This window comes from Ambystoma mexicanum, chromosome 10 (genome assembly GCF_040938575.1).
Source record: "Ambystoma mexicanum isolate Mex_15411 chromosome 10, UKY_AmexF1_1, whole genome shotgun sequence".
NCBI classification, from domain to species: domain Eukaryota; kingdom Metazoa; phylum Chordata; class Amphibia; order Caudata; family Ambystomatidae; genus Ambystoma; species Ambystoma mexicanum.
This window is the reverse complement of record NC_090932.1, coordinates 770,528,395-770,555,169: the sequence shown is the minus strand read 5'-3', so window position 1 is coordinate 770,555,169 and position 26,775 is coordinate 770,528,395. Positions and strand designations below refer to the sequence as shown.

At 42.7% G+C, this 26,775-nt stretch overlaps 1 protein-coding gene across 6 annotated transcripts in view; it reads left to right on the top strand.

The window, feature by feature from the left end:
* PLCH1 (phospholipase C eta 1) overlaps positions 1–26,775 on the top strand; it is a 1,334,702-nt gene that overhangs the window by 966,701 nt on the left and 341,226 nt on the right. For all 6 annotated transcript variants that reach the window (XM_069618420.1, XM_069618421.1, XM_069618423.1 and 3 more), the window contains one exon: positions 11,100–11,261. In XM_069618420.1, coding sequence (XP_069474521.1) covers positions 11,100–11,261 — 162 coding nt within the window. The remainder of the gene's footprint in view (positions 1–11,099; positions 11,262–26,775) is intronic.

Sequence of the window (26,775 nt, the reverse complement as noted above, 5' to 3'; positions counted from 1 at the left end):
GGGTTGTACCCCCACCCATGGGTGCCATAAGGGTATCCCAGGGGTCTGTACACCAAACCAAAAGAGAGAGCTGCACCGCCAGGAGTCCCACATGAACTCCTCCGCGGAAAACACGACAGAACACACAATAAAAAGCATTAAAGGACAAGGATGCGGAGGCCCTGTCCCTCCGATGCATTTCTAGCATCACAGTCATTAAGGAAGAAAGTGAAGCTATAATCGAAAAGCCAGAGAAGAAAGATGAATAGATATATATGTTAAAAGACCAGTATAATACAGAGAGTAAAGGTTGTGAACTACATATACGGGAAGTGAATCTTAAGAGAACGACTCAGAAAGGTTGGATAACATTACTCTCGGAAGAGAACAGATTGACTCTTTGTTTATTATTCCTTTCTTTAGTTCTACTACAAACAGCATTCTTGACAAGGGAGAAGATATCAGTCTTGGTTCTAGAAGACACCTTTTTGAGAAGAAAAAAACAAGCATAATGAAGTACTGAAGGAAATGTATGAACTGATCAAAGAGGTCGCAAGAGACTATTTGAAAATCAGCTACTCACCAGAAGTTTGCAAGAAGAAAACATCCAGGAGAAGGGAGTCATTCTCCTGCCTCTAGTTCTTTAGATAGTGATAGGGTTCGATGGCGTTAGTTTTGGACAGTGGGCAGATTCTGTTAAGACATTCACTGAGGACTGATGAGCACCTTAGCTAGTTTGTTAGTTAGGGAAGACCCCATGGAAATAGGGAGAGAAAGACATTATCCTTTTCTTAAATAAATATACACTTGAAATGTCTAACAAGAGTCTGCCTCCTTCTTCTGGCTGGCCACACTTTGTAACGTGAAATTATTTAAATCTGATGCTTCTCTGGAACGTTTACATTATAATCCTTGAGAGGTCAACTATTGTGGGACAAAATCTGATGCAGTGTCACATTCTATTTTGCCATTTTCCTAGATTACAAAGTAATTGCCACAGAACTTGCAAAGTGATGTTGGGGATGGTGGGGTAGCAAATAGTTACAATCAACCAGCACTGGTGACATTTATATTCTTTCAGCTGTGATTTCATCTTTAGGATATGCCATTGCACAGATACATCATCTGTAGAAATAATGCCAAGCACAGACTATGTTCTGTAAACTTTAGCCCAGAAGGTTCCCTAAGTGGTGCCATATTACATTTTCTTTTTTCTCTGTCATCGGAAGTGACACACTCACTTAAAAATAAAGCATAGCACTTTCTTCTTTCTTCTAAGCGCCAATGATGCTGAGGTTTCTACATTAGATTATTTGCCTGCTCCTCTCCAAATAGGCCTTGTCCCCCACTGGATATCTTTGTGGTGCCTTAGGCTAAATTGCGATTCTCTCACCTGAGTGTTTTCTCACAGTTGCCCCTTAATGCCTTGCACTTTCTATGGCTTTTATAGCTGTTGATCTTAGAGGCCCTGATTTTCTTTTAGTCTTTATTTTCAAATAAGAAAACGGTGAAATGAAAAATATCTCAATCGCAGTTGTGTAGCTTGTCCTGCAAAGCCCTGCTCTGACTCTAACTGGCAATAAACCAAGCAAATGGCCGCGGCCGTTTCCTGACCTCCCACTTCTTCTTCTACTGGTGATCCTATACTAATTTTAAAATGTCATCCTTTGTTACATCCTCCACTTTTACTTAAATGTTCAAGTTCAGGTAAGTGAGACTCGACATTTTCACAAACGTAGCCCTGTCCAGGTTTTAATGATCACCTTCGGTAAGGCGATCCCTCTGAACAATTACATGTTGTTACCAAGTCTGCGGCTTAACCGTGGGCACCAAAAAAAGTGTGGTGGTCAAAGGTGCAATGGTCTGTCCCAAGCCAGTGGATGCTTGAAATAGAGAAGTTATAAGGGGGATCACCAGGCCACCCTCACTGACTTCCTGAAGAGGGGCCATTCTATAGGTGGATATAACAAAACATCAGACCACACAAGTCATTATTGTCAGGAAAACACTGAAGACACAAACCATAGGGCAGAGAAACCAGCCAAATACTTTTAAACCAAAGCCATGGCCAGAGAGTACACCAGGCATCATCCCCTTTCAAGGAAACTTCATTATTCACTCATCCACTTTTTAAAATCAATGGTTTTCCTTACATGCTGGCAACAAACAGGCAATGGAAAGGTGTTTCTGGGATAAAATAAGTCCCTGAAAGATTCAGCGAGCTCACAGGGATTCTTTAAATTCCCGCTGCATTCTCCTGCGTCATTGAGAGGTGCTGCAGGAAACGCAGACAAGAGCAAATCAAGCAAGCCTCATCATATGCTGGACAGATTGTTCACGCGGAGGCTCAGAACCAGGTTTTCTAAAGGCCAAATGCTCCTGCTTACCTGCAAAAGAGGTTTACTTCAGTTTGTTCACACATTGGTAGGATAACCTCACCAAGTACTAATTGTGAAACAGGGGGAATGTCCCAAGTAAGTCCAAGATGGCAGGTGGGCCTTATACGACTTCTGTTCCACACTCGGAGCCCAAGCCAGCCTCAGTTGCAAGGCAAGAGCCAAGAGACCAGTGCTCATCAGCATACAGGTGCAATCCATACCCAAAGCATCACCCAACTGGAGGGGGTTCAGGCTACAAAACACAGTCTACTAACCTCAGTGAGGTGGAGGCTTTGAGGAAGGAGCTGGAGGAAGGTGTTTGGAGAGAAATGGTGTTCAAAATGTTTATTGAGGAAGGAGTTGATTGGGGGAGGTTGTTGGAGTTGGGAAGCAGAAAGGCTACAGTCATCATGGGTGAGTTGTATTGTAAGAGGAGAGTTATCATCTGGAAAGAGGCCATTGGTGGGTGTAATCAGTTGGAGGTCATTTTATGGGAGGAGAGGATGGTCCTCAGAAGAGAGTTGTTTTGAATGAGGAACATTGCCATGTGTAGGGAGGTGCTTTAAAGAAGGAGGGGTATCAAATGAAGTGAAACATAGTGTAGGGCAGATGGAGTGAGTTATCTGGGAGAAGACTGCTAGAAGAAAGTATTTAGGAAGTTGTTCCCATCTAGGGCGGAGGAGGTTGGAGGTGAATGACTGAGCTACAGGTGGGATCTATTCTTACATTACCTGAGATGGGAGGTGCAGAAGAGACACATCAATTAGCCACTTAGGTCAGTCTGCAGCCGATTGTACAAGCAGGAGAAGGAAGGAGACAGTTGCAGTTCACCATTAGATTGAGTTGTAGATAAAGGTAAGAATGAGGGGAATAATCCAGGGACCATAATTCCAGTACACGGGATGAACAGGAGACTGGGATAGCCAAAGCCAGTTATTTGACTTCTGCAGAAGCCTTCCCTTAAAGGGAAAAAGGCAACTACCCTGTCCCTGCTTTCCTGCCAGCACTGATCCACCAGAGCAATAGCACAGGTGAGCTTGAAGGGTCCCCTGCCTTGGAGGCTTCATAATTGGTTTTGGGAACCCCAAACACCCGTTACCTGAAGACAAAGACCAGGGTATTTGACATGGAAATCAAGCAACTCCAAGGGAAGGCCAAGTCTTCTTGAACTATTCTGAGAGACTTTTCTTTATCATGCCTTCACATTTTCACCATCTCATTTTCATGTTTTGCATCCTCTTTGCCCACCAAGGAGTGAAGGGGAACACCTGAGAGAACATGGACTCTGTTGCCCCCAGCCATGCCTTTAGATGGCTATTTCTGTCCCAAGTGGTTGTCTTTGTTTCATTTTGTTTCTCTCGAACCCTATTTCTTGTGCTGGTAATTAATCACTTGTCATTTCAGTTGAGGCTTGTCTTGGATTTGTGTCTGATCTCGTACACTTTGTAACCAAGTACAATTATTGATACCCAGAAGCCTTTGGTGTCCCTAAGGATAGAGACCAGTGCTGCTACCTCTTCTGCATATTTAACACTGTCAAAGTGGGGATTACAGCCCTATTAATCTTTTTTATTTTTCTTTGGCCAATACACTACACCTTTAATTAGTTTCTGTAACCGAGCTTCATGTATTGTGAAATAACCCTTCTTCAACAATTACCCCACAGTTTCCTCCACTTCTTCTCGCATCTACTGCGACCTCAACAGTCAGATAGATAGAAAGTGAATGGGGAGAACCACCACCAGCTAAGTGGGAAAGATTAACTGAAAAGACTCTCATTTACTTTGTTGTCTGTCCCAGATTGCTGTTATGAATTTCATTCAAAGTGATGCCAACTCCTTAGGCCTTTAATTTTAGCTGGCCTTGCTAAATCATGTGATGATATCCAATATCTAAGTTCATCCCATGAACTGGAAGTTCTATTAGGTTTTGCTGATTGTGGGGTTTTTATTTGCCAAATGGCAACATTGGAGATTTTTTTGTCCGGTTTTTACTTACCACTGAAAGCGGGGAACAGAACTCCACAGAACCCCCACCTCTTTATGTACCTAACCTATACTTACCATCTGTACTTACCAAAAGAGGTAAGAAACTTTACGAAAACACATTTGGGAAAGTTGTAATTTGGGAAAAGTGAGGTATATCCGACTGGCCGGGCCCCTGCAGAACATTAAAGCCGGTTTATCAGGGTACTCTAATCAGAGCCATGAGCTCCCTAAAGGGGATAAAGTCTGACAGCGGCTGAGACACTCTCCATCGTCAGGTCCACACCCCAAATGACGAAGGTCAGACTCCTGTTGTACAAGCTCTAGGAAGGTCCCAGATTTTGGGCCTTTTTTGTGGATCATGACAAAAGCTCCAAGGCTTGCCAGTGTGAAGACATTATGATTCCTTGAACAATACTACATCTTCTAAACTTTGAGAAGGTCAACTTATCCCTTTGTAATGGAGGAAACGGCTGTATGCCACTTAAAATAAACTTTGGCACTACAACCCTCTATCAGGAATTAGTGAGTCCTACTGCGATCGACTGCACACAGCGAACTATGCACTATATCCCTGTGAAGATGGTCTGTGGCCAAGAAGCATCTGATTCTGTCACCCTGTTATTGTAACCTGAGCCAAGAATCAACTGTGTGCCATGTTCTTGAAGTTGTTCGTTTGATGCTAGAAGCATCAAGGCGCTATTTCACTGAAACTGTGTTGTGTTCATAAAAGCTGGGAAGGCCCAGCACTCCAGTGAGAAGGAAACCAATGGCGCTTGATTATTTGGCCGACCCCTACACTTTTAATTCAGCCCATGGGAATCCCTGTTCTGGCGAACATAAACCCTTAGTTGTAAATAGTGTTTATCCCAACCTGTAACACCAAGACTGTGCTGTATTTAGAGTACCTGGAAGACGTCAGTATGCCCCCACAATAGAGAACCTTGGGAGACAAGTATTTATACATGCATAACCCTGACACTTAGGCCCTGATTCACAGAGCGTTTTCCAATAGGGTTTTGCCATTACAAAACGCTTCTGTGAATTAGGCCCTTTTGACCCCTCGTGACACTTTTGACGTATGACAATACAATGGAGGGAAATCCTATTCTGTTTTAGATATACTCCTACTCCGTACAGGCGTGGTTCCCAACCACTGCCTTTTTGTAAATATGCTAAGTGTAAACCTTTCTTTCTTGAGTCACACACTGCCACACTCCCTAGCTCTAAAATAGCCTGTAGAGCTTTTTATATTCAGTTTTTTAAAAATTGTTTATAGGTGGACTGTCAAACCGTGCAGCTGCACCACTCTACGGAATGCCTTTACTTCCGTGTACCCCGTGTCCGTGTGCACTGAACATCCCCTTTCTATTTCCCCTAAATTTGAAGGAATATACAATTCTCAAATGCTTTTACTGGGCATTAGACAAGCTAGGATACGGGTTGGCACATTCATGTTTTGGGCTAATGGCAAGGCGTCAGAAAAAATAAGCTGGAGTTTTGAAGGAAAAATGTACTGCATATTTAAAAGGGAGGCAATATAGTTGCAATAAAGCAAAGAAAGACATTATGTCTGTTTATTTGACTGCACTTACCGCCCTGCTGTCTCTCTGCAGCTAAGAGCCAGGAAGATTAGCAGAACAGAGTTTCTGGTCTCCCAGGCTCTCGGTGGCAAATAAACTGCAGGATGCCAAGTGCTGTAAAATAACACAGGAATTTCTTTTGTTGCTGTATTAGAAATTGTGTACCCACAGGCACTCGGTCGCTTCGCAGATTTCGTCCTGTAGCTTACAGTGCAGGATACTGTATGCCGCGTTCCTACTCTGGTCACTGATACCGCACCCGTGCTGTGCCGCTCACCGCTTCTCCACAGCATTGATTGCATCACCCTTTCCTCCCTGCTGGGGTTTTCAAATAGCCGTGGCGCAACAGATTGCATCACCAGACTTCCTAGAGCGCCTCTCTCGACACATTTAGGTGAGGACTTATTTACACTGTGAATTCTGAGACCTGCCAGCAACACATCTGCAACCCCTGTCCCTCCCTCTTCCCACAATCAACGCCTTCAGGAACGGTAAGGAAGTCCTTTCAAGTCTCTGATTTGCGTGGTGCTTGCACAGTCAAAATGGAAAAAGGTTACACAAACAACCTGCAATGTGAACATTAGTGTTCTCGTGATGCAGTCACCAGGTGCGTGCATAACTGTAAGTGCATATAAATAAGAGCGACATCCTACTTACCATTTAATTTAATTGTTGAGCATTTCTTCCACAAACAGGAAAACCTTAGATTGTGGGGCAACAGCTCCTGAGTGAGGGAGGAGTAGCACTAGCTATGGGTTCCCGTGCCTGTCCCGAGAAAGCAACTTTATTAGGCACACTCCAAATCATGACGTAAACACGCATTGCCAATGCCAACAGTTTGCGCTTTTGTGGGCATCTACCTGCAAAATACCTAATACTTTATGCACCAGGTCAATCAATGGGTGGGCAAATAACCAAACACCTACAAGCTTTGTGTCGTCTCCAACATACGTTACTCACACAATCCGAAGAGATGCACCAAAATGCACCAAAAGGGAAGCGTCCGCCACTTACAGTAATCTGTTCTGGGCTCTGGTTGGCTGCAAGTTAAGCTAGCAACCAAAAGAGCATTTGCAACTGCACCAGCAGAAAAAACATAGATTTCAGCTTTGCACTACTAAAAATAAAAAAAATCCCGAAACGTGATTGTCCTAACTCTGGTCAGTCATAGATGAATGAAATCCTGATTCCACCTCAATGGGATTCAAACATGTGACCTATATATTGCATTCTGTGCTCAGTCAGCAGCATTCGCTCAACCCAGCCATCTAGCCTAGCTAGCAAAGGTAAAAACATTTCCTTGCTGCTAACTTACCTCTGTTCCTCACTTCCTCTGCCTCCACTCTAGCACTTCACCCATCATGGTCACATCCTAAGTGCAGCTGGCCGTACTGCCTAACTGCATTTAAAAATGTCCAATGTTGGTTGTCCTCAATCTATGTATATGCTCTTATCGTGGTGCAGCTTCGGAGCAGCAGTGAAGGTGCAGAGATAGTATGGGGCATTCCTGTCCTGGTATTAAGTGGGTATGACATCAGCCTAAAACGCTGGCAAGCCTCCAGATTTGCCAGCGATGCCTGCTTGCTGGAAGAAAAGCAACCATGAGATCCTGAGTGTTCTGCCAACGAGAAAACAAAATGCATGTATCGCCTGCTTTAAGAGTGTCTCTTCCAGGAAAGCGCTACACCAGAGACCACTGCTGCACAAGCAAGCAAATAAGATTGGGAGAGTGGGGCATTTGGAGACGCGCGACTCTCGCCGCAATTTTAGTGCAGGTAACTGGCGTAAAGACTAGCCTCATCACAGAATGGCCAAGTAACAACCTTTGGGTGACCCGGAAATACGGGAGCTCAGCCTGCACACTTTTTGGTGTTCTGTTCTACTGTCCTGTGTCCCGTGGAGGGTATTGGAGTGTTAAGGGCTCCAGGGAGGCCGTGCCCTGCTATGATGCACCCAACCCAATGAGACACAGAAGCCAGTTTAAGAGTGAAAGTAACTGGCGAGCGGAAAGCCGCTTGCTCCTTTTATTAAGTCACACACGTGATCACAGCCATCTTAGCTAGAGACGTACTGTGATCACTCACATTACAACACGTGACTACACGGTTGCGTGCAGTAGTCACAACAGGAGAGTTCAAGGTGGAGAGGGGAAGATGAACATTTAAGCTCTATTATGTTTCAAGGAGGTGGCTAATCAATGATACACAAAATCAAGCGTAACTTGGAAACATGTCCCGGGGGCTGTCCTGCCCTACCTGCAATACTCACCAGCCACACCTTGCATCGCTGTTTTGTGGTCTTTGTGCTTCAAAACCAGTGAAAAGCCACCCTAGCCGACATACTCGCTTGCTGAGAAAAGGGGAGTCACCCAGCAAGGTCAAAATTGCCCTAAACCAACAGAAATGCGTGCTTTCCATTTCTCAAGCAGGCGTAATGTTTAATTGATAGTTCCCAATCAATAAGAAGGCACTTCTACTAGCAAGTAATTTATCCTGGAAGCACTGACACCGATTTTCCCAATGAAACACAATTTTTCAAATCAGGCCCATAATGTTTACTAACAGATGGAATTGTCTCACAGTTTTGTTTTTGTATGTCTTTATGACTTGACAGAAAAGCTGCATAAGACATAGATTATTTTAGGCTGACATCATTTTGAATCGATATATTTGTATACGTCTGTTCCAAATATGCCAAACAATGTTACTGTCATACTATTTTTGGTTCACATAAGTATTTTCATGTTTGTCATTTCAGTTTACAATATGATTTGTGTACAAAATCCCGCCAACATACAGAGGACAGTGCTCAAAATCTGTGAACACTGTCCTCTGTGTGTTCTGGGGATTTTGCTGGCACTTTGGATTTGTAGCTCCTCGTTGCTGGCGTGCGCCACATTGCCACTTTCAGTGCAGCCTTATAGCCCAAACTAAAAAAGAAAAGGGCGATTGGAATTTTACCAGGTCAAAAGATTTTTTGCTGAAGTGCTGGGATAAGATATGTGTTTGCCTCCCACTCTTCATTGCATATTCCAGTAATCCTTGGGTCAATCAGAAGTGCTTATGTATCAAGCAGTTCAGCACAAAGTGCAACTGCATTGAACAGTGTGAGAAACCTGAAGGTGTTTCAGCTGCTAGTCCCCAGGAATCTGTCATCGAGGTGTCCAGGACACGGCCATCACTTTTGGATCCAGTTCCTGGGGGTGGCCCAGTGCGGGAGGATCACCTGGATGAGCGGTCCTCGGGAGTGGAAGTGGGACACCGTAGGGTGAGACGCGTTATCACCTTCCCAATAACACCTTTTCCCCGTCCTTCCAGTTAGGATACCTAGGAATTCAACCCCACCCCTTTTCCAACACAAACACTTTCTCACAGACAGTTCACCGTGAGCGATAACGGACTAGCATCAGAGCCATACACCTGACCTGTCCCAGCACCATGGACAGGCAAGGTCAGGCAATTACGAATTATTACACACACCTGACTTCCATCACACTTCCCCACACGGATAAAAGGCGGAGCACGAAAGCACACTCTGAGCGAGGCAAACCACACGAGGGAACACCAATTCCAAGATGGCAGTTTAATACAAGGAGAAAGATGGCGAGACCAAAGGGATTTGCAAGGAGGGATGAACCCGTGACCTCTAAAGACTGTTACTTTTGTGAGCCTTGGAAAGTAAGAAACCGAAGACCAGAAACTGATGCTGATCAAACCTGCACAGTGCGTTTGGAGGTTACTGGGGCTCCCCCGCTTCTATAACCAAAGTGGGGAGGAGCGATTGCATCGTAGTCATGTCCTTAGCTCCTACAAAAAAGCAGCATCAGAATAGACAGCAGAGCTGGTGAGTCGGAGAAACTGATACCAAGCCAGTTTGTGTTTTGAACCAAGGTTGCAAGTGGGCCCATTGTACAAAGAGAACAGTATGTGAGGTGTTTGCAAATAGCGATGCAGATATAATTGGAAACCAAAGTGAGTAGGAACTTTATAAATGAACTTTGAGAGGACAAGAAAGGACCATACACGACCATACACAGAGTGGTCCAGCGACACGTGGGTGCTCATTCAAAAGTCTCTGTTATGTATCCAACTGATGCTGTGTGGGAAAAGGGAACATTGAGATCGAACTGGTTATGCAACGGGTCAAGCTAAACCCTGTGCACCTTCAAAAGTCTTCGATAGTTTAAAGTACATCACAATTGGTCTGATCCCAGCTGAGGAAGACTAATTGAGTAAAAGGAAGGGATCTGAACCCGGCTGAGGGGGATCCGGGGTGAACTGCATGGTCACCAAGAAAGAATTATCTGACCATAGTTTGAAAGGGATCTTAGCCTGGAAGAGGGGGATCCAACGTTGAACTTTTTGTTTTGAAAAGGGATCGGAGCCCAGTTGAGGGGGATCCAGGTTGAACACACAAATTGAGTGCTGGAAAAGGACGTTTTTGTGTCGTTTTTGTATACCAGACCCTCTGAGTCAAGAGACTTGTAAGAAGTAAAGAGGCTTGAACACAGAAGGTCTTGAACTATAAAAATAGAACTGTATGCTCAGGCTGCAGAAGCCAGAGTGTGTGCTTTGTTTTAGTGAATCGCCTTGTCCCGTGCTGAAAACATGAGGAAGGGAGGCCAACGGCAGAACATCCTGACTTATCAAACAGCCTAAAATGCCCACATTCAGTTTTGAACACCCTGAGAGTCCAATTCTTTGACTTCAAAGACCTTGATATTCCTTCCTTGCTGTTTACTGTGAGATGGGCGAAAGTTGTGCACAAAATCACTTGTAGCCAATCCCGTTGCAGATGTAGACTTCAGAATTCATTGCGACCATAAATGACTGAATTATTAAAACATTATTTAGTTGGAATGTTTCATTGCTATCTGTCTTGGGTTATTTGAAACTTCTCTTGCAAAAATTGGACTACCAGAACATTGTGAAATTTTGAAATATTTAACCTAATTTATGAAATGTATTGGTTACTGAAGATCTCACTTGCAAGACACGTGTAAAATGTATTTTTTCTACTTGATTGGACACATTGTATTGCGTTACTACCTTGAAGAGGGTTGTTGCATGTGCATCAAAAGAACAGTAGTCCTGCATGCCCTAAGTGTGTGCTAAAGCAGTTCGGTCAACATGCTTGAATTGGCATTTGTACATGGATGTTTTTGCTGTTTTCAGAGTAATGGAACTACAGAGCACCAGGTGGAATCCTTCATTAGAAAAAAACTGGAATCTCTCATAAAGGAGTCGCAAATAAGGGACAAAGAAGAGCCAGACAGCTTCACAGTGCGGGCATTATTAAAGGCAACACATGAAGGTCTGCATGTCAACCTGAAAGAGGTAAGAACGTTTACTAGGGAAGGAAACCTTCACTTGATGTGCATGCTATAAACCATCCCCCCTTATTCTGCTGCAAAGTAAACAGTGCTTCCTCTCCTCAAATTGCTAAAATTCATTCATTATAGCACATTTCGGAATCGTAATTTTATGTTTCTAAGGCTGGTCACAGATACCATCCACCCAAAATGTACAAGACCATATTGTGCATCTGGATCTAAATGCTAAATTGATGAGTGGGAACACAGCCAGCCTTCTCAGTCTCACCCTCACCACCACACCAACAACATAAACAATACCTCCTGCCACTTTCATCCGGCCCCCTTTCAACCTCCCACCCAATGCTTGCTACTACTTCAGCACATGCATGGCAGTGGCTCGGTGATCGAAGAGCTTGGTGTTGCTCAACCTGTCTCGGCAGAAGTGCCACAACAAGGGCTCCTTCAGACTACAGCTGTTATTCCTCATGGACATGTGCAGATCCAACGAGGTAGGAGGTGACTGTTGAAAGTGTGGCTGGGTACTCCGCTTTCCTCTGCTTCCCTTGTTTCTGTGGACATCCAGTGAGGCAGGAGAAGACGGAAGCAGCGCTTCTTCAGCAGCCACCCATTCATTCTTTTTTGCATTTATATTATATGGGGTACATTCAACCATTTATACATATGTCCCAAAATTTCATATAATATATAACAGATATAAAAATTATTAATCAAGCAAACCTCAAGTTCTGTCATTAATCCTCTCTTAGATAACAAAGGCAAAATATGTTTTGACTTGCACTATTATTCAGAAAATCAAAACCTCACAAAAAACAAAAAATCTCAGTCTACCATAACATGGCATTTAGTTTCAACATCACAACATTTCCAACACAGGCCCGGAGGCTTTTATGCTTTTCTACTTTCCAACAAGCTCATTGCACTTCTCTGGTTTTTCATAAATGAATTCCAAACAGCAAAAAAGATGCTATGGTTTTCACGGTATGGACATTGAGATAGGTATGCTGTAGTACTAGTTCCTCTATACAAATTTTCTTATATACACAAAACTCAGATTTTTTAAAGTAATTTGATAATTTTGATCTTTAGATCTTACTTAATTCTGTCATGTTTTCCATGTTGTCCTTTTTTACCCAACTAAATAGTATATTGAAAGCTTGTGCGAGATCACAGGCTGTAGTGTATGTCTCATTTCGTACTATAGCAATTTCTCTCAACATTTGGGCCAGATTTCAAAAGAGATTACAGCATTTGTAAAAGAGTCTTCAAAGGGTTGTTGGTATTGTGAGTTTGTTAAACATATGTCACAATTTTTATTACAGAAGAAAGCTCCAACTCTGTTCTGATCTACTGAATGGAAAGGTTATCCACAGAGCTGTTTCAAGACATTTTAAATTACCTCTGACCTACAACTTCATACCAAATAATATATAAGAGACCACATTTTGAAAATCAGCCATGAGTAGAATCATACTATAACCTGCATACCTGCAATCACATTCTCGAAGTGCTGTCATGCTTTGAATTGCTTTATTTTCTATCGACTTGAGTTGTTTGTTAAATTTCATCTAGTCATCAATTATCACTTCCAGGAATTTAAATTCTCATATCACTTCGTTTTTATGTGAATTTAGGAATCACTTTTTCACAATGGGACAATGGGGAGAAACCACAGGATGTTGATGCTATTCACATTGATTTCTAACTCATTTTCACTTAAGTATTTTCGCGACTTCTCAAATTGCCATTGCAAGCCAATTTGTGTCGGAACTAAACTATCAGTGTAAAACAGCCATGATGTGTTTTGGTCCTAATTTCGGTGCAAATTATCTGACATTTTCCATGTATAAATGGAGGTCTCCTATATAAAAATTATATAAGCATGAGGCCACAAGACAGCCTTATGATTCCAGTTTATCATTTAAAATACCAGATGTGTTTAATCTTACCTTACCTTACCTTGCCTGTGGTGTTAGAATGGAGTTGTATCAATAGAAGCTATGCTCTAAAGCTTTTACCGGTAACTGTAGTGGTCTACCAGCACAGGCAGTAATCTCTGTAAAGAAAAAATGGAAACGGGCAAAAGTGAGAAGGAGGGAGGTGCAGAATAAGAAAACTACAGAATAGGCCAACACATTTTTGAAGTTTCAACCAGAGGTTTATCCTGGTGACTCTCAAAAATCTCAGTATAAGCACTGTATAAAGGGCCAGCATTCCCCATTGGGACTGTCTGTCAAGGTCAAGACATTTGCCATAGTAGATTTGTGGAAATTCCCTTTCTGAAGCCTGTATAGTATGTGATCTTCTATCCAGATAACACGTTGCCTCATCAAAATCTTTTCAAATATTGTTCTAATGATGTACATTAAGGACAATAAAACCATGGTTTTGGAATTCAGTTTTTACACCCTTTTTAGTTTATTATTACATGTTCTCTCTTTCCAGGATCTCAGAATGTGTTGTGATCATGCTGTGACTGCCAACATATCATGTAACACTACAGCTCATGTCAATGTGGCTGCTTTCAACATTGTGTTACTCAATCTATTTGGCTATGGGTTCCTAGAAGTCTTTAAAGATTCTTTTATGGATTTGATTTATTTTACTGAACTAGTATTTTTCCAAGTATTGTTTTAGATACACTTATTCTCTGAACAGATCTAGCAACTAACGTCTCAGAAATAAATTTTTCCCACACAGGGAATTTACAGTGCAATTACTGCGTGGTAATACCGGCGGTGGTAATTGTGCAAAAAAATTTCTATTTTCCCATTGTGTTTGAGCTGGGGGCTAACACGCCAGACTGGAGATTGGGCAGACCCTTAAATGCGGCGGTAACGCCGTTACCACCGCATTTAAGGGCTACCGCCCAACTCGTGATGAGTCCCACAGTCTTAAAAAGAGGATTGATTTGAGAAAGATCTAAATGAAGACCAATTGTTGAGGCAAAACATGTTTTAATTCCTGCTGTAGTATTACCAGAATTGTATTTCTTTTGTTGGAATTGCTGAAATATAATAAATATATTGAACTGGATTTGCATATAAATGAACTCATATTGAACTGGATTTGCATATAAATGAACTCAGATGTTTCATTTATTCTTGAATGACATGCTAACAATCTTTTAAAACACACATTGTATTCTAGCACCTTGACCAGTGCAATTTACAATCTCTTTTCAGACCCTCCAGCTTATAGTGATTTTGCGATCCCACAAAATGCAGCGAAAACGGCCGTTTTGCGCCAAAACTGCAAAAACTACTGTTTAAAAAAAATACTCAGGGTGACAGATTCTCAAAACGTTTGAATGCAAGAAATGAAATGCGCTAACACATTTCATTACTTACGCCCAAAAAAAGAGCAGCCCAATCCACAAGGTACACCTGAATGGGCACATTTTAAATGCGCGCCTATTCAGATGGCCTTTTTCACCACCTTGAGCAAATCAGGGGGTGTTTCTGCCTATTTAAAAGCGCATCATAAATTTCCAAGCAAGATGCACTTTTAAATGTGCAGAAATTGTAGGCTAACCTACGCGTACGGGAAGTGGGCGTGCCACTGGATGACAAGGTCTTTCCTGACACTGTCATGCATTTAAGGTCTGAACCGCTGCTGTGTCGCTTGCATTTCTGTTCCTCAAACAGGATAGAAATGCATTTTTGAGTCTCATATTTTTCAGTGGCAGGCCCCTAAAGGCTCTGTCACTGTAAAAGGTGATGAGAGCTCACAGAACATTGTCGGGAGAGCACCTCTATTCAAGGTACTACCTATTTTGACTGACAAAAATCGATTGAATGGTACAATTTGACCTATTTCGGCCAGTATCATTTGATTGATTTTTATAAATACCGAACATGTGGAGCAGGGGTTGTGGGGGTGTCGCCCGCTTCCCATGTTCAGTATTTTGGGGCTTGGGGGCTACACGGGTGTCCCCCACTTCCTTAAAATTGGAGGTGGGGGACCAAAAAAAATACAAATAAAAAGGGACCCTGCAGCGTTGGATCCGACCTGAGTTACAGAGACGGATCTGACACCATAGGGTTGCAGGGGAAGCGGCAATAACCAAGCATTTAAGTAGAGGAGGGGGCGGGGTGGTGGTGAAAGGTACATTTTGGGTTGTTTGGCTGAAGTGCAAATCTATTCACAGCGAAATTGACTACGGTCTTTTCGGCCACAAATAATTACACTTTGGTCAAACAACCTACAACCCTATTCAAGGCAGCAGCTGGCCAGCGCACAATTTGCACTACAGCTCAGCCCTGTGGAACTGCGCATGTCACCTTTGAGAATAAGGTGACCTGCTTGTTTCCAAAAATGGGTTATCTAAAAATAGGTTATCCTCGCCTCTATTTTTAAATGCCCCATTTTTTGACGATCTGGGTCAAAATTTACATTTAAAAAAAATGGTCACACTATGAGAGGGGGAAAGTGATGGGTGAGATGTGACGTGAAAGGCAAGAAAGCAGAGAGAGAGCAGTGGGTCAGAGGAGGAAGCAGTGCACAAGAGAGCAGAGGAAGCAGTGATGCAGTGGGCCAGAAATCTGTGAGCGAGCAGAGATACAGAAAGTAGAGGGAGCGCGTGGTCAGGGGGAGCAGTGAGCCAGAAAGCAGAGAGGAAGCAGTTGGCCGTAAAGAGGCAGCGAGCTGCAGATTGGAAAAATGGATGAGTGAAGAGTGCGATAGAATGGGAGAAAGGATGCAAGATGCAGAAGCAGCACAAAAGAATGAAGAACTGTATGTTGCGGGAGGAGTTGTAGAGTGTAAGGTGTGAGTTGGGAGTGTGACAGGGGCTGGGGAGTGCAAATTGTGACTTGACAGTCTGGTATAGCATGTACGTATTTGTATGAGTGAAAGGTTCAGGAATGCAAGTTGTAATGGGGAGTTGGTGGGATGTGTGATATTTGTTTGTTTGTTTGTTTATTTGTTGTGCGCGCCGGACCCTCGAGTAGCAGGGCGCATAAGACAAGGAAGTTTACAACTTGGATGCAGAAAGGTTACGGTTACAACATATGACAGAAAACAGGAAATTCTTGGCTCCACAGGGTGAGGCATGTACAATACAGGAAAAACACAGCCACGCATTCAATATATAGCTAACGTTGCCTAGTAACAGGTCAGTCTACGACAGGTGAAATGCATGTAGTGGTGGGTGGGAGAGTACAAGTTATATGGCATTTTCAGTAAGCCATTTTATAGTGTTTGTTCTGAATTTGTTGAATGTTAGGTCAGATCTAAGTGCCTGGGGTAGGGAGTTCCACAATAGAGCTGCCTTCACAGGGAAGCTGGAACCTCCGATAGTGGTTAGTTTAAATCTGGGCACTAAAAGGGAGTTGGGGCTGACTGTTCTAGTGAGTCTAGTAGGGTTTGTTCTAGTAAATCATTCTATAAGGTAGTGGGGGGCTTTGTTGTTAAGGCACTTATGGATGAGGGATGCAGCTTTAAGGTTGATTTTTTCTTGGGTGGAAAGCCATTTGTGTTTGCGTCTTATTTCAGAAATATGTGCTCTTCTCGGGATGCTTAGGGCCGCTCTAAGTGCATTGTTTTGGAGCACTTGTATTCTGTTGATTATTTGTTTGGAAGTCCCTATAAAGAGGGAGTTGCAATAGTCTAATTTTGATAAAATGAGGGCTCTGGCTAGGATAAGACAGCTGACTTCTGATAGGAATTGTTTGCCGGCTCGTATTAATTTGCATGTATAGGCCGAGGATGAGGCCAGTGAATTCACCTGTTTGGTAAAGGAGAGAGTCGAGTCAAGGTAAAAACCTAGCGTTTTTACTTCTTTAGCAACCTTAATAGTGTTCCCATCGATGATGATACAGAATAGTTTCGGTTGAGTTTAGAGATGCGGGCTGCAGAGCCCAGTGTGATAAGCTCTGTTTTGTCATTGTTCAAGCAGAGGCCGTGGTTGGCCATCCATGCTTGAACGATGCTATAGACTCTGTTCACCAAAGCCAGATCTTCCCCATAATCCCCGGTAAGTGGTAGGAGAATTTGGGTATCATCCGCATAGTTAGTGTAGGTGATACCCAGATTGTCAAGATCGTCAAAGAGTGGCTTGGTGAAGATGTTGTAGAGTGTTGGCGAGACGCAGGCTCCCTGGGGCACTCTGCAGGTGATGGGTATCGGGTCTGCTGCCGCTGAAGGGGAGAACACCCTCATGGTCCTGTCACTGAGGAATGATTGTATCCAGACTATGGCCTCACCTGAGAAGTGGGCCGCCAAGTCCAGGTGATTGCACAGGACTTTGTGGTCCACCAGGTTGAAGGCGGTTGAGAGGTTTAGTAAGAGGAGGAGAGCTACTTTGCCCTCGTCTCTGAGTGAGTCTATTTGGGCCTTCAAATCAATAAGGCAGTCTCTGTGCCATGTAAAGGTCGGAAGCCGGATTGGCGGACGCCAAGGAGCTGGTTCACCTCAAGGAAATTCTGAATTTGGGTGTAAGTTACCTTGTCTAGTATTTTTAGTAAGAAGGGCACTGTGGTGATGGGCCTGTAGTTTGTGGGAATGTTGGGGTCCAGTGTTTGTTTTTTTCAATAGGGGGAGTACCCAGGATTCCTTTAGGTTACGTGGAATGATGCCTGAGGTAAAGGAGGCATTGATGAGCTTTGTGATAAAGGGAGCTAGATCTCTAGCAGCGTCCTTGATCAATTGTGCTGGGCATTGGTCTCCTTTGCAATTGGATGGTTTGAGAGCCAGAATAGTTTTCTCTACTTCAGTTACTGAGACCTTAGAGAAGCTGAATTGGGTACATTCATTGGGTTTGGGTGTAAGGATTTTGTCCCCGGGGGTTTGGGTTTTGGCTGGTAATGAGGCTTTCTTTAGGGCAATTTTGGATTGGAGGTTGGATACTTTAGTGGTGAGAGCCAACTGTATGTCTGTCCACCAGGTTTTGTCTTTGATAGAGTCATCCTGTACAGCGATAGGTGTTTCCAGTTCTTTTAGGATGGAGAAGAGCTCCTTCATGCTGGAATTGGCTTGGGTAATCCTATTGTTATATGTTTCTTGTTTGGCCAAGATGATGTCCTTTTTGTATTGCTTAGAGATGTTTGTTAGATTGGATTTGTTTTCAGTGGTAGGATGCAAGTTCCATATTGTTTGGCATTTTCTTTTTTGTAGTCTTAGGTTTTTTAGGTGGGGAGTAAACCAGATGTTTAGGTGCTTTCTAGGTTTACTATTCCTAAGTTTAAGCGGAGCAACGCTGTCAAGAGCGATGGTCATAGCATTATTGAATTCCTCCACTAGAAGGTTTGGATCAGTGTATTCTGGTAAAGAGTTGAGTTTAGGTAGGATATGGGGCACGATATTCTCTGCCGTGATATTTTTCTTATTTCTAGTTAGAGTGGGTATGGCTGCGGGGGTGTAGGAGCTATGGGTCTTTTAGTGTTGATAGTGAAAGGGATTAGATGGTGGTCTGTCCATATTTGGGGGGTAATGGCTATTATGGAGGGGTAACAATTGTGACTGGCGATCCAATCGAGTTCTCCCTTTGGCATGGGTTGGGAGTATTCACCTTCTGCGTGAAACCTAGTTCAGCTAAGGTGTTGGCTACGGCGGTGGCCAGGTGATCATTGATATCATTGTAACCTAGGTTGAAGTCTCCTAGCACTAACGTTTGTGAGGAGTTTTTTAGCTTCTTAGAGATAACAGTTGTGATATCTTCGTTAAAGGAGCTGATAGGGCCTGGGGGTCTGTAGAGGAGATGGATGTTTAATGTTTGCGAATTGGCAATGGGTAATTTGATGGAAAGAAACTCACAAGATTTAAGGTTGGGTGTGTAGGTGATTCTCATGGATAGATTAGTTTTGGCGATAATCGCTATTCCTCCACCACGTGCATCTGGTCTGTCAGCTCTGAGGATCGTATAATTGTCTGGGACTGCTAGAGTAAGTGCAGCACCTGCTGCATCGTGGAGCCACTATTCCGTAATGGCGATGAAGTCAAGGTAATTTTCCCGGATAACGTCCGCTATATCTGTAGCATGAGCGACTCACGATCTCGCATTAATTAGGGCAGCTTTTAGGTCGGGTTCTGGTGGTACTATAGGCGGCAGTGTGGCAGTAGGCTTATTTCTTTTAGGATGAGGTTTATGGCTGGGGGGCCGGTAGTTTCTAGAGGTAGAGGTAGTTTCGGACAAAGGTGGTCCAGGTTGATGTTGTATTTCTTAAAAGGTTCGAATATTTTAGGAAGTAGAGCCCGGAGTCTATGGTTCCTCTGTGCTAAGATGCAAGGGGTTGTGAGTCTTGACTGTATGTGGACTCCTGGGTCCTCGAAAGGCTGGAAGGTTAGCATGGTGATGTAGGCAGTGGTAATGAGTATAATTGTCAGATTTGAGAGTGACACTCGGAGGGCTAGTTTAGGCATGTAAGAGTACATAGTGTTACTCCTGGTTAGGCTGGGGCCTGTTGTTCCCTCCATTGATCGAGTATTAGCAATGGCAGGGTAGGCTATGTGTAGGGAGGGTGGACTGGATGCAGCAATTAGATGCTAGGCAAAGTAGGCTAGGAACAACCATCAAGTAGTAAGCTCAGATAATAGGGTAGATACAGCAATCAAATATTAGGCTAAGTACAATAATCAAATACTGGGCTAGATGCTGCAATCAAATATTAGGCTAAATGCAGCAATAAAATATTAGGCTAAGTACAATAATCAAATACTGGGCTAAATGCAGCAATCAAATATTAGGCTAAATGCAGCAATCAAATATTAGGCTAAATGCAACAAACAAATACTAGGCTAAATGCAGCAATCAGATACTGGGCTAAATGCAGCAATCAAATACTGTGCTGCATTTAGCCCAGTATTTGATTGCTGCATTTAGCCATCAAATACTGGGCTAAATGCAGCAGTCAAATACTGGGCTAAATGCAGCAGTCAAATACTGGGCTAAATGCAGCAATCAAATATTGGGCTAAATGCAGCAATCAAATACTGGGCTAAATGCAGCAGTCAAATATTAGGCTAAGTACAATAATCAAATACTGGGCTAAATGCAGCAATCAAATATTAGGCTAAGTACAATAATCAAATATTAGGCTAAGTGCAATAATCAAATACTGGGCTAAATGCAGCAATCAAATATTAGGCTAAATGCAGCAAACAAATACTGGGCTAAATGCAGCAATCAAATACTGGGCTAAATGCAGCAATCAAATACTGGGCTAAATGCAGCAGTCAAATACTGGGCTAAATGCAGCAATCAAATACTGGGCTAAATGCAGCAATCAAATACTGGGCTAAATGCAGCAATCAAATACTGGGCTAAATACAGCAATCAAATACTGGGCTTAATGCAGCAAGCAAATACTGGGCTAAATACAGCAATCAAATACTGGGCTAAATGCAGCAATCATACTGGGCTAAATGCAGCAGTCAAATACTGGGCTAAATGCAGCAATCAAATATTGGGCTGACTACAGTGATCAGGAGTATGGCTGTGTTAGTAAAGTGCTAGTGGGGGAGACTAGGGCCCTTCAGAGGGCGAGGATTATCATTGTGGGAAGTTAGAGGAAGGTCAGCAAATATACTGGGCTGGCATCCAGTGTAGACTCGGCAAGTGGGGAGTGGGCATCCTGAGTAAGGCTCAGTACAGGAAGTTTGGAAGCCGCAGGATGCAAGTAACATAGCGCGTTTGGTCATGCCATGGCTAAGTGATACGCAGACATTAAGCGCAAATGTGCAGTGATGGCAGGGCTGAGAACAAGAGCGGGGGGAGGTCAGGCAGAATCTGGGCACAGTTGGAGATAAAATGCAGTACGGGAGTAACAGGAGCAAGCATAGATCGTGACAAAGAAGGGGCCGTGCAAGGCCAGTAAGGACCTTTAGTGCAGAAAATGCAAATCTGCTTGTGACACGGGATAAGTAGTTAGTGTCATTATAGTCCCTACATTGCCAGTGCAGTGGTAGGGTAATAATTAATTGTTCGAATTAAATTTCAACAACTGAGAGGATATCTGTGAGGGTACTTTCTTGTCCAGGAGTGCCTTGAGCCTGTTTGAGAGGCGTCGCTTGGGGCGCTCAGCTAACTGGAGTGGTGAAAGTCGTAGGCAACTATTTTGGGGTCATTACGTTGCGGGAGGCTGGCGAGTTACCTTGGAGATGAGGCTGTGCTGGGCCAGGGGGACTGGCGAGAGTGTTGGTGAGAGAGGTATGTGGGTGTTTGGGGATTGGAAAACATAGAAGGGAAATATTTTCAGCATTACAAGTGATAATGATCAATTTAGTTAATACTATTAAATAGACATGCAAATTAAATAAAAAATGTAGCCAAAACAAAAACTGTTCTGCCAAGCCAGAGACATCTGGCACTCTTCCTATTAAATGAATACAAAAGATACATAATAATGACATCCTTGCTCTCTTGTAACCTTGCACTCTTCCCCTTTCCTGCAATGTGGCAATCTTATACCCTCAGGTTAATATAAAACATTCCACAAAAATGCTGCAATAAATAAAGGTTTGTGCCGCAATATTTGCCATTTCATGGTGCAAAATTTGCCATTTCATGCCGCAATATCCTCAACACTTCCCTCTGAACTCTGTAGATCTGGGGAGGCGGGGGGAGGGGAATGTCCTATCTTTAATTAGTAAGTATTATACAGAATGATTTTACACTTTTGTGAAGTCACAGGAGTGTACAATGATTTTGGCTGTTTTGGCTATTCTGATGTCACAGCAGTGAACAGCCGGGTTTGGGTTTCTTTGGTTTGCATGATGTAAGCATTACAAAACAAAGCGGTTTAACGCAGATGCTCCACGCACGCTCAGAGGGGAAGTTACTGCACAGTCTTTTATGTACTGTATGCAATTTTTCAATCACTTGATTATTTAGTATTTTCAGTAAGAGAGGTACGTATTACTCTGATTTGTTTTTTGGCATAATATAAAGGATAGTGAAATCCAGTATTTTTGGAGCTCCTCAACACAAAAGCCCACCAGAGCGCAGAACTCTGATTAAAAGACTCAATTTATTCTCCATACTCATCCCCACTTTCTGCTGGCAGTAATGTTGTTGGGTTGAACTGGTGCCCTGCGGATGGCACTTGATCTGTGCTCTGCACCTACACTCTCCCCCTCAGCGCCTGAGGAGGGGCACAGCCAGGAAAGAAGTGCTAGTTATGGCCTGGAGGTAAGAACCATCAGTGAGTGGGGGTGGCCTGTGGTTGGTGCTGTATTTGAAGGCTGCATTCTAAGTTAGGGATTGCCATAGGCACAGTGAGGACTGCTCTGCTCATAGGACATTCTCATAGTGCAGAGCCACCATTTTAAAGTGGGAGCCTGGTGCAGCAGTCAAGACAGGGAAAGTAGTGGAGCCACTACGGACACTCTCTGTGAGGTCTCTTGTGGGCTCTGGGGTGGGTCGGAAGAAGGAGGCGGACACTTGTAGGACATTTTTACTGGTGTTTATTGAAATAATAAAGATACGGCCTATCTTTCCCTATTGCTAGAGGGGCATCCCTGCCTATATAAATAACTACAAGGGCTTGTCAGTCATCAGGAGGTCCAAAATGAATATGTCCACAGTCCAAATCTAGTTCTAACTAAACCCTACCACTATTTTAACTCAATAAAATTATACTGGGAGAATATCTCCCATCTCTTCTGGATTATCTCTTATGGCAATGTCTCTTCTTTAGTCCAAAGGTCCCTTCAGTAGGATATCTGTAAATAGTCTCTTGCCACCTTCTGGACAGGATCTTCTAACTCTTTTACACCGCACTTGAGATTTGTCTCCTCTTTAGCGACCGTTTTTCCACAGTCCTTTTTATCACTCTTTCTTATACTCTGATCCATGCTTATATGCCTTTCTGACTGTTGTAATACAGGCCTTCTTAGTTTGGGTATCCTTTGTAGTGACCTGACCTTCCCCCTTCTCCTGAGGTTGCTCAGTGTGATTATCTCTCCTCTGATCTGGTTCACTTGATTTCACTTCCCATTCACATATATATACTTCTCTCTCTGGTTTCCTCCACTTTTTAGTTCTTAAACCACAGGGCGCTTTCCCCTCTTCCCAGGGTGTTTGTGTCAAGTTCTTAATACCTTCTCTTTCAGGCATATTCGTTATTCTGTTTATCACAGTGAAACAGTTCCACTTACATGGCTTTATATTTAGTATCTCAACAATTCCACTGGGACAGGTTTCTTCTGCTCCATAACAATGCCCCGGCGGCCTCCCTGTTCTTCCGTTCCCACTGTTACCTCTGTATATGCAGGGTAATGCTATCAGGCTCTGCAATCTTCCTCTACTCTGGATTTTGTTCTTCTCCTTATTTTCGGTGTCCCACCTTCTGTCCTCTCTCTAGTTTAAACCAGGTATGGATGCGGGTCACTGGGTGTTTCGTTGACTCCCCAGCTGGGAGCTTCTCTCTGTTCTGAAACTCCAAACCTCCAGAATTTCCCTCTGATGCTCAGGACTCCCCTAAACGTCTTGGGCTCTGTGGCTCTCCATGTCTCTGCCTCCTCCAGGCATCATGTCATAAGGGGGCTTTCCCTGATTACGCTCTGCGCTCGCTCGCTCTCTCTCGCTCTCTCTCTCTGTGCTTCGTCTCTCCTCTGCATGATCTCACTCTTCAGCCCACTCATCTCTGTTAAATGTATATCTCTCCTTCAAGAGATAGATCATCCTCCTCCTTTGGCATAATGGGGTATTAAAATGTTGTCTTCTGCCAAGTCTCTGGATCTTATAATGTTCTTCATATCTGATAGACCCGAATATGCTACTTTGTTGGATGGTCTAGGGAGTTCCTCACAGGAAAGGGAGTCTTTCTCCCCTACGGGGGGTCTTGCGAGTGGGCTCACCTCCATTCAAGACAAGTACGTTTGTGTATAGAAAACAAAAAACCACACTAAAAAAGCCCAAAGTCGTTCTGTACGTGTTTTGTCTGAAAATGCAATTACAGAAGTAATAATATGGATATCTGGGAATTTAAATAACGTATATAAAAACATATATAAAAACCAGCTCATACAATTCTTAAAGAGTTGACAACTGAAGGCCCATAAACGAATAGCCGGGTCCTCTTTGTTTTCTATTCTGATAGGAATTCCATCAAGTTTGGAGATTGAATAAATTCAACCAAGGAATTCTAACCCGTAGTGACACCATGTAAATAATTATGATGCACCAGGTAAGAATGTCTTTCTGTCAGGCGAATTACCCAATGTAACTGCTTTAAAGTTAGCTTCTAAAAGCAGTCTCCCCTCTTCCCTCTCTCTTTTTGTAGGGAGAAGAAAAAGGTAGAAAACATCACCTCCAAATAGTTTCAAATAATTAAACCTGCTCACGCCCACTATTGACTTTTGTAAGTATATGACTAATGATTTTTTATAAAAGAGGCTGATAAACAGCTGACCTCATAAATAGTCTGTAAATCATTTTTTAATCCCACCACAGTGTCAAACCTTTTTTTGTTTTATGTTATTTTATAGTGCATTCATCACTATGATTACAATGGGGCACACGTGATTGAATCCCAACCAAAAAAATGTTTCTGTCATGAAGAAGGCCATGATTAAACCGGAAAAAAAGGACTAGAGGTAGTGCTTAATATACCTGACAGCCGAAACATGTCAACAGTAAATGAGACTGTAATTAACTAGCCCCATATCTTTCCAGGACTAGTAGTGACGTCTGTATATGGTTGTGTTTAAGAGATGTTATTCACCACTTTGTTGAATCTGCAGTAAGGGATAGAATATGGAAATGTAAAACTATAATTAAGATTCCCCGTCTCGCTAATAGGGTGTGAAATAACTTTACTGCTGAAAGAAAGTTGCTAGTCACTTTGCCACTCCATTGTGCCTAAGATCTTGTTGTTTTTTTTCTATACAATTTCTGACTGTAAATAACAGTGTTTTTATAATTGATTGAAAAATATAGAATACATTTTTTAAAAAATTCAACAAAAAAAAATGTGTCCCGTGGTGGAGATATTTTGATCTACTTGAATCTTTTCTTTTAAGTACGACATTTTTATGAAATTGTCATTAGTCTGAGACGTGTGGGTTAAGAGAGGGGTAATCAGCTTTCCACTTATGTATTGCTATGAAAGAAAATTTCCGTTCAAAAGCAGATCCCCTGATTACAAAAAAAGTAGGGAAAATACCCAATTTAGTATTACTAGAATGATAGTAGCCCATCAGAAGTTTGGGTGTCATATGGTTTTCTTACGTAGAAAGGGTGGAATACTGCGTCTCTTCCAGTGGAGTCACCACCTTCCCCGTACAGTTGTCTCCTCCCATGTGATACTCCCTCATAATACCAACCGCAGGGTCAGGATCAGCTTCTGGGATGGCCTCCCTGCACTGCGGTCCTTTCTCCAATGTTCCTGTCAGTTCTGCATTCACTCGCCGGCTTCTCACCGTGACCAGGACTGAAGACTGCTGCTTCTCAGCACAGCCGTATCTCAGGGTGCTCCTCTGCTGTTCCTGATACTCTGATGGTCCTCCAGAGCATGGAGTAATGTAATAACCTCAGCTATGAAATCCGCTCATTGATTAGTTGGTCCGTAGCTGTAGATACCCACTATTTACTCAGGAAACCCAGGCCTCCAGATAAGGTGCGTATAAGGCCTTTCTATGCATGAACATCTTGTAAGTATGACAGCTTTACTATATTTCTGTGTAAATTTCCATACAAGTTTAGAGAAGAGGGCAGTGCAAAGGTCAGGTTACTTGACAGAAACGAGAAGCTTCTTTTGATTTTTGTCTACATGGATGCAATTGTTAGCAATGGATAAAAGCCTCTGAAACAGAATGTATTTCTCTGAAACCTTTCAAAAAAAGAAACTGCACACTGTGATAAAAATAATGGTTTATTTCCATTGAGCTTCTGCTGTGTTGATGGTCATGGAGCAAACAGAAGCACTGTGCATATTTATTTTACTAGCATTTTAGGATTGTATAATTATTAAGATGGAAAACTAAGTTGCAATTGAAAATACATCTTTTGTAACAAATTATGCTTTTTTTCCTCGGTGAAAGCAAACCAGTATTGCACAATTGTATTTATTAGAGTTCCTGTGCTGTGTCCATAATCATGTGGAGGCACATCATTTTTACACTTATAATTTAATTTACATTCTAATTATAAAAACTGTGTAAAATTATGAGTATGCACGGTCTAGTTTACATCCATTTAACCTTGCAGTCAATGGGGTACATTACTATAAATGGTCAGTGGCAGCAGAGTCTTTGCTCAACGGTGAGTGATTGTCGTTATACGAATCACATGTGTTATAGCCTCTCAAATCTTCAAGACTACAATTAGAACATCCACAACCTAACTCTCCAGGAAGTGCAAGCGTTGTTCAAAAACAAACAAAAAGTTACATTTGTAATTGAAATAGAAAGTCAGCAAAACCTTGCCCTGTAATAATCAAGATAGATATTTAACTTTATATCGCGCTTCATACCTGGATCATGCAACATCTAGGCACTGTGATTATTCTACCCCAGTCAATACTCAGTTTACCGACCTCTGAAGGATGTTAGCCAATAAGATAGCTCAGCCAGTTGAG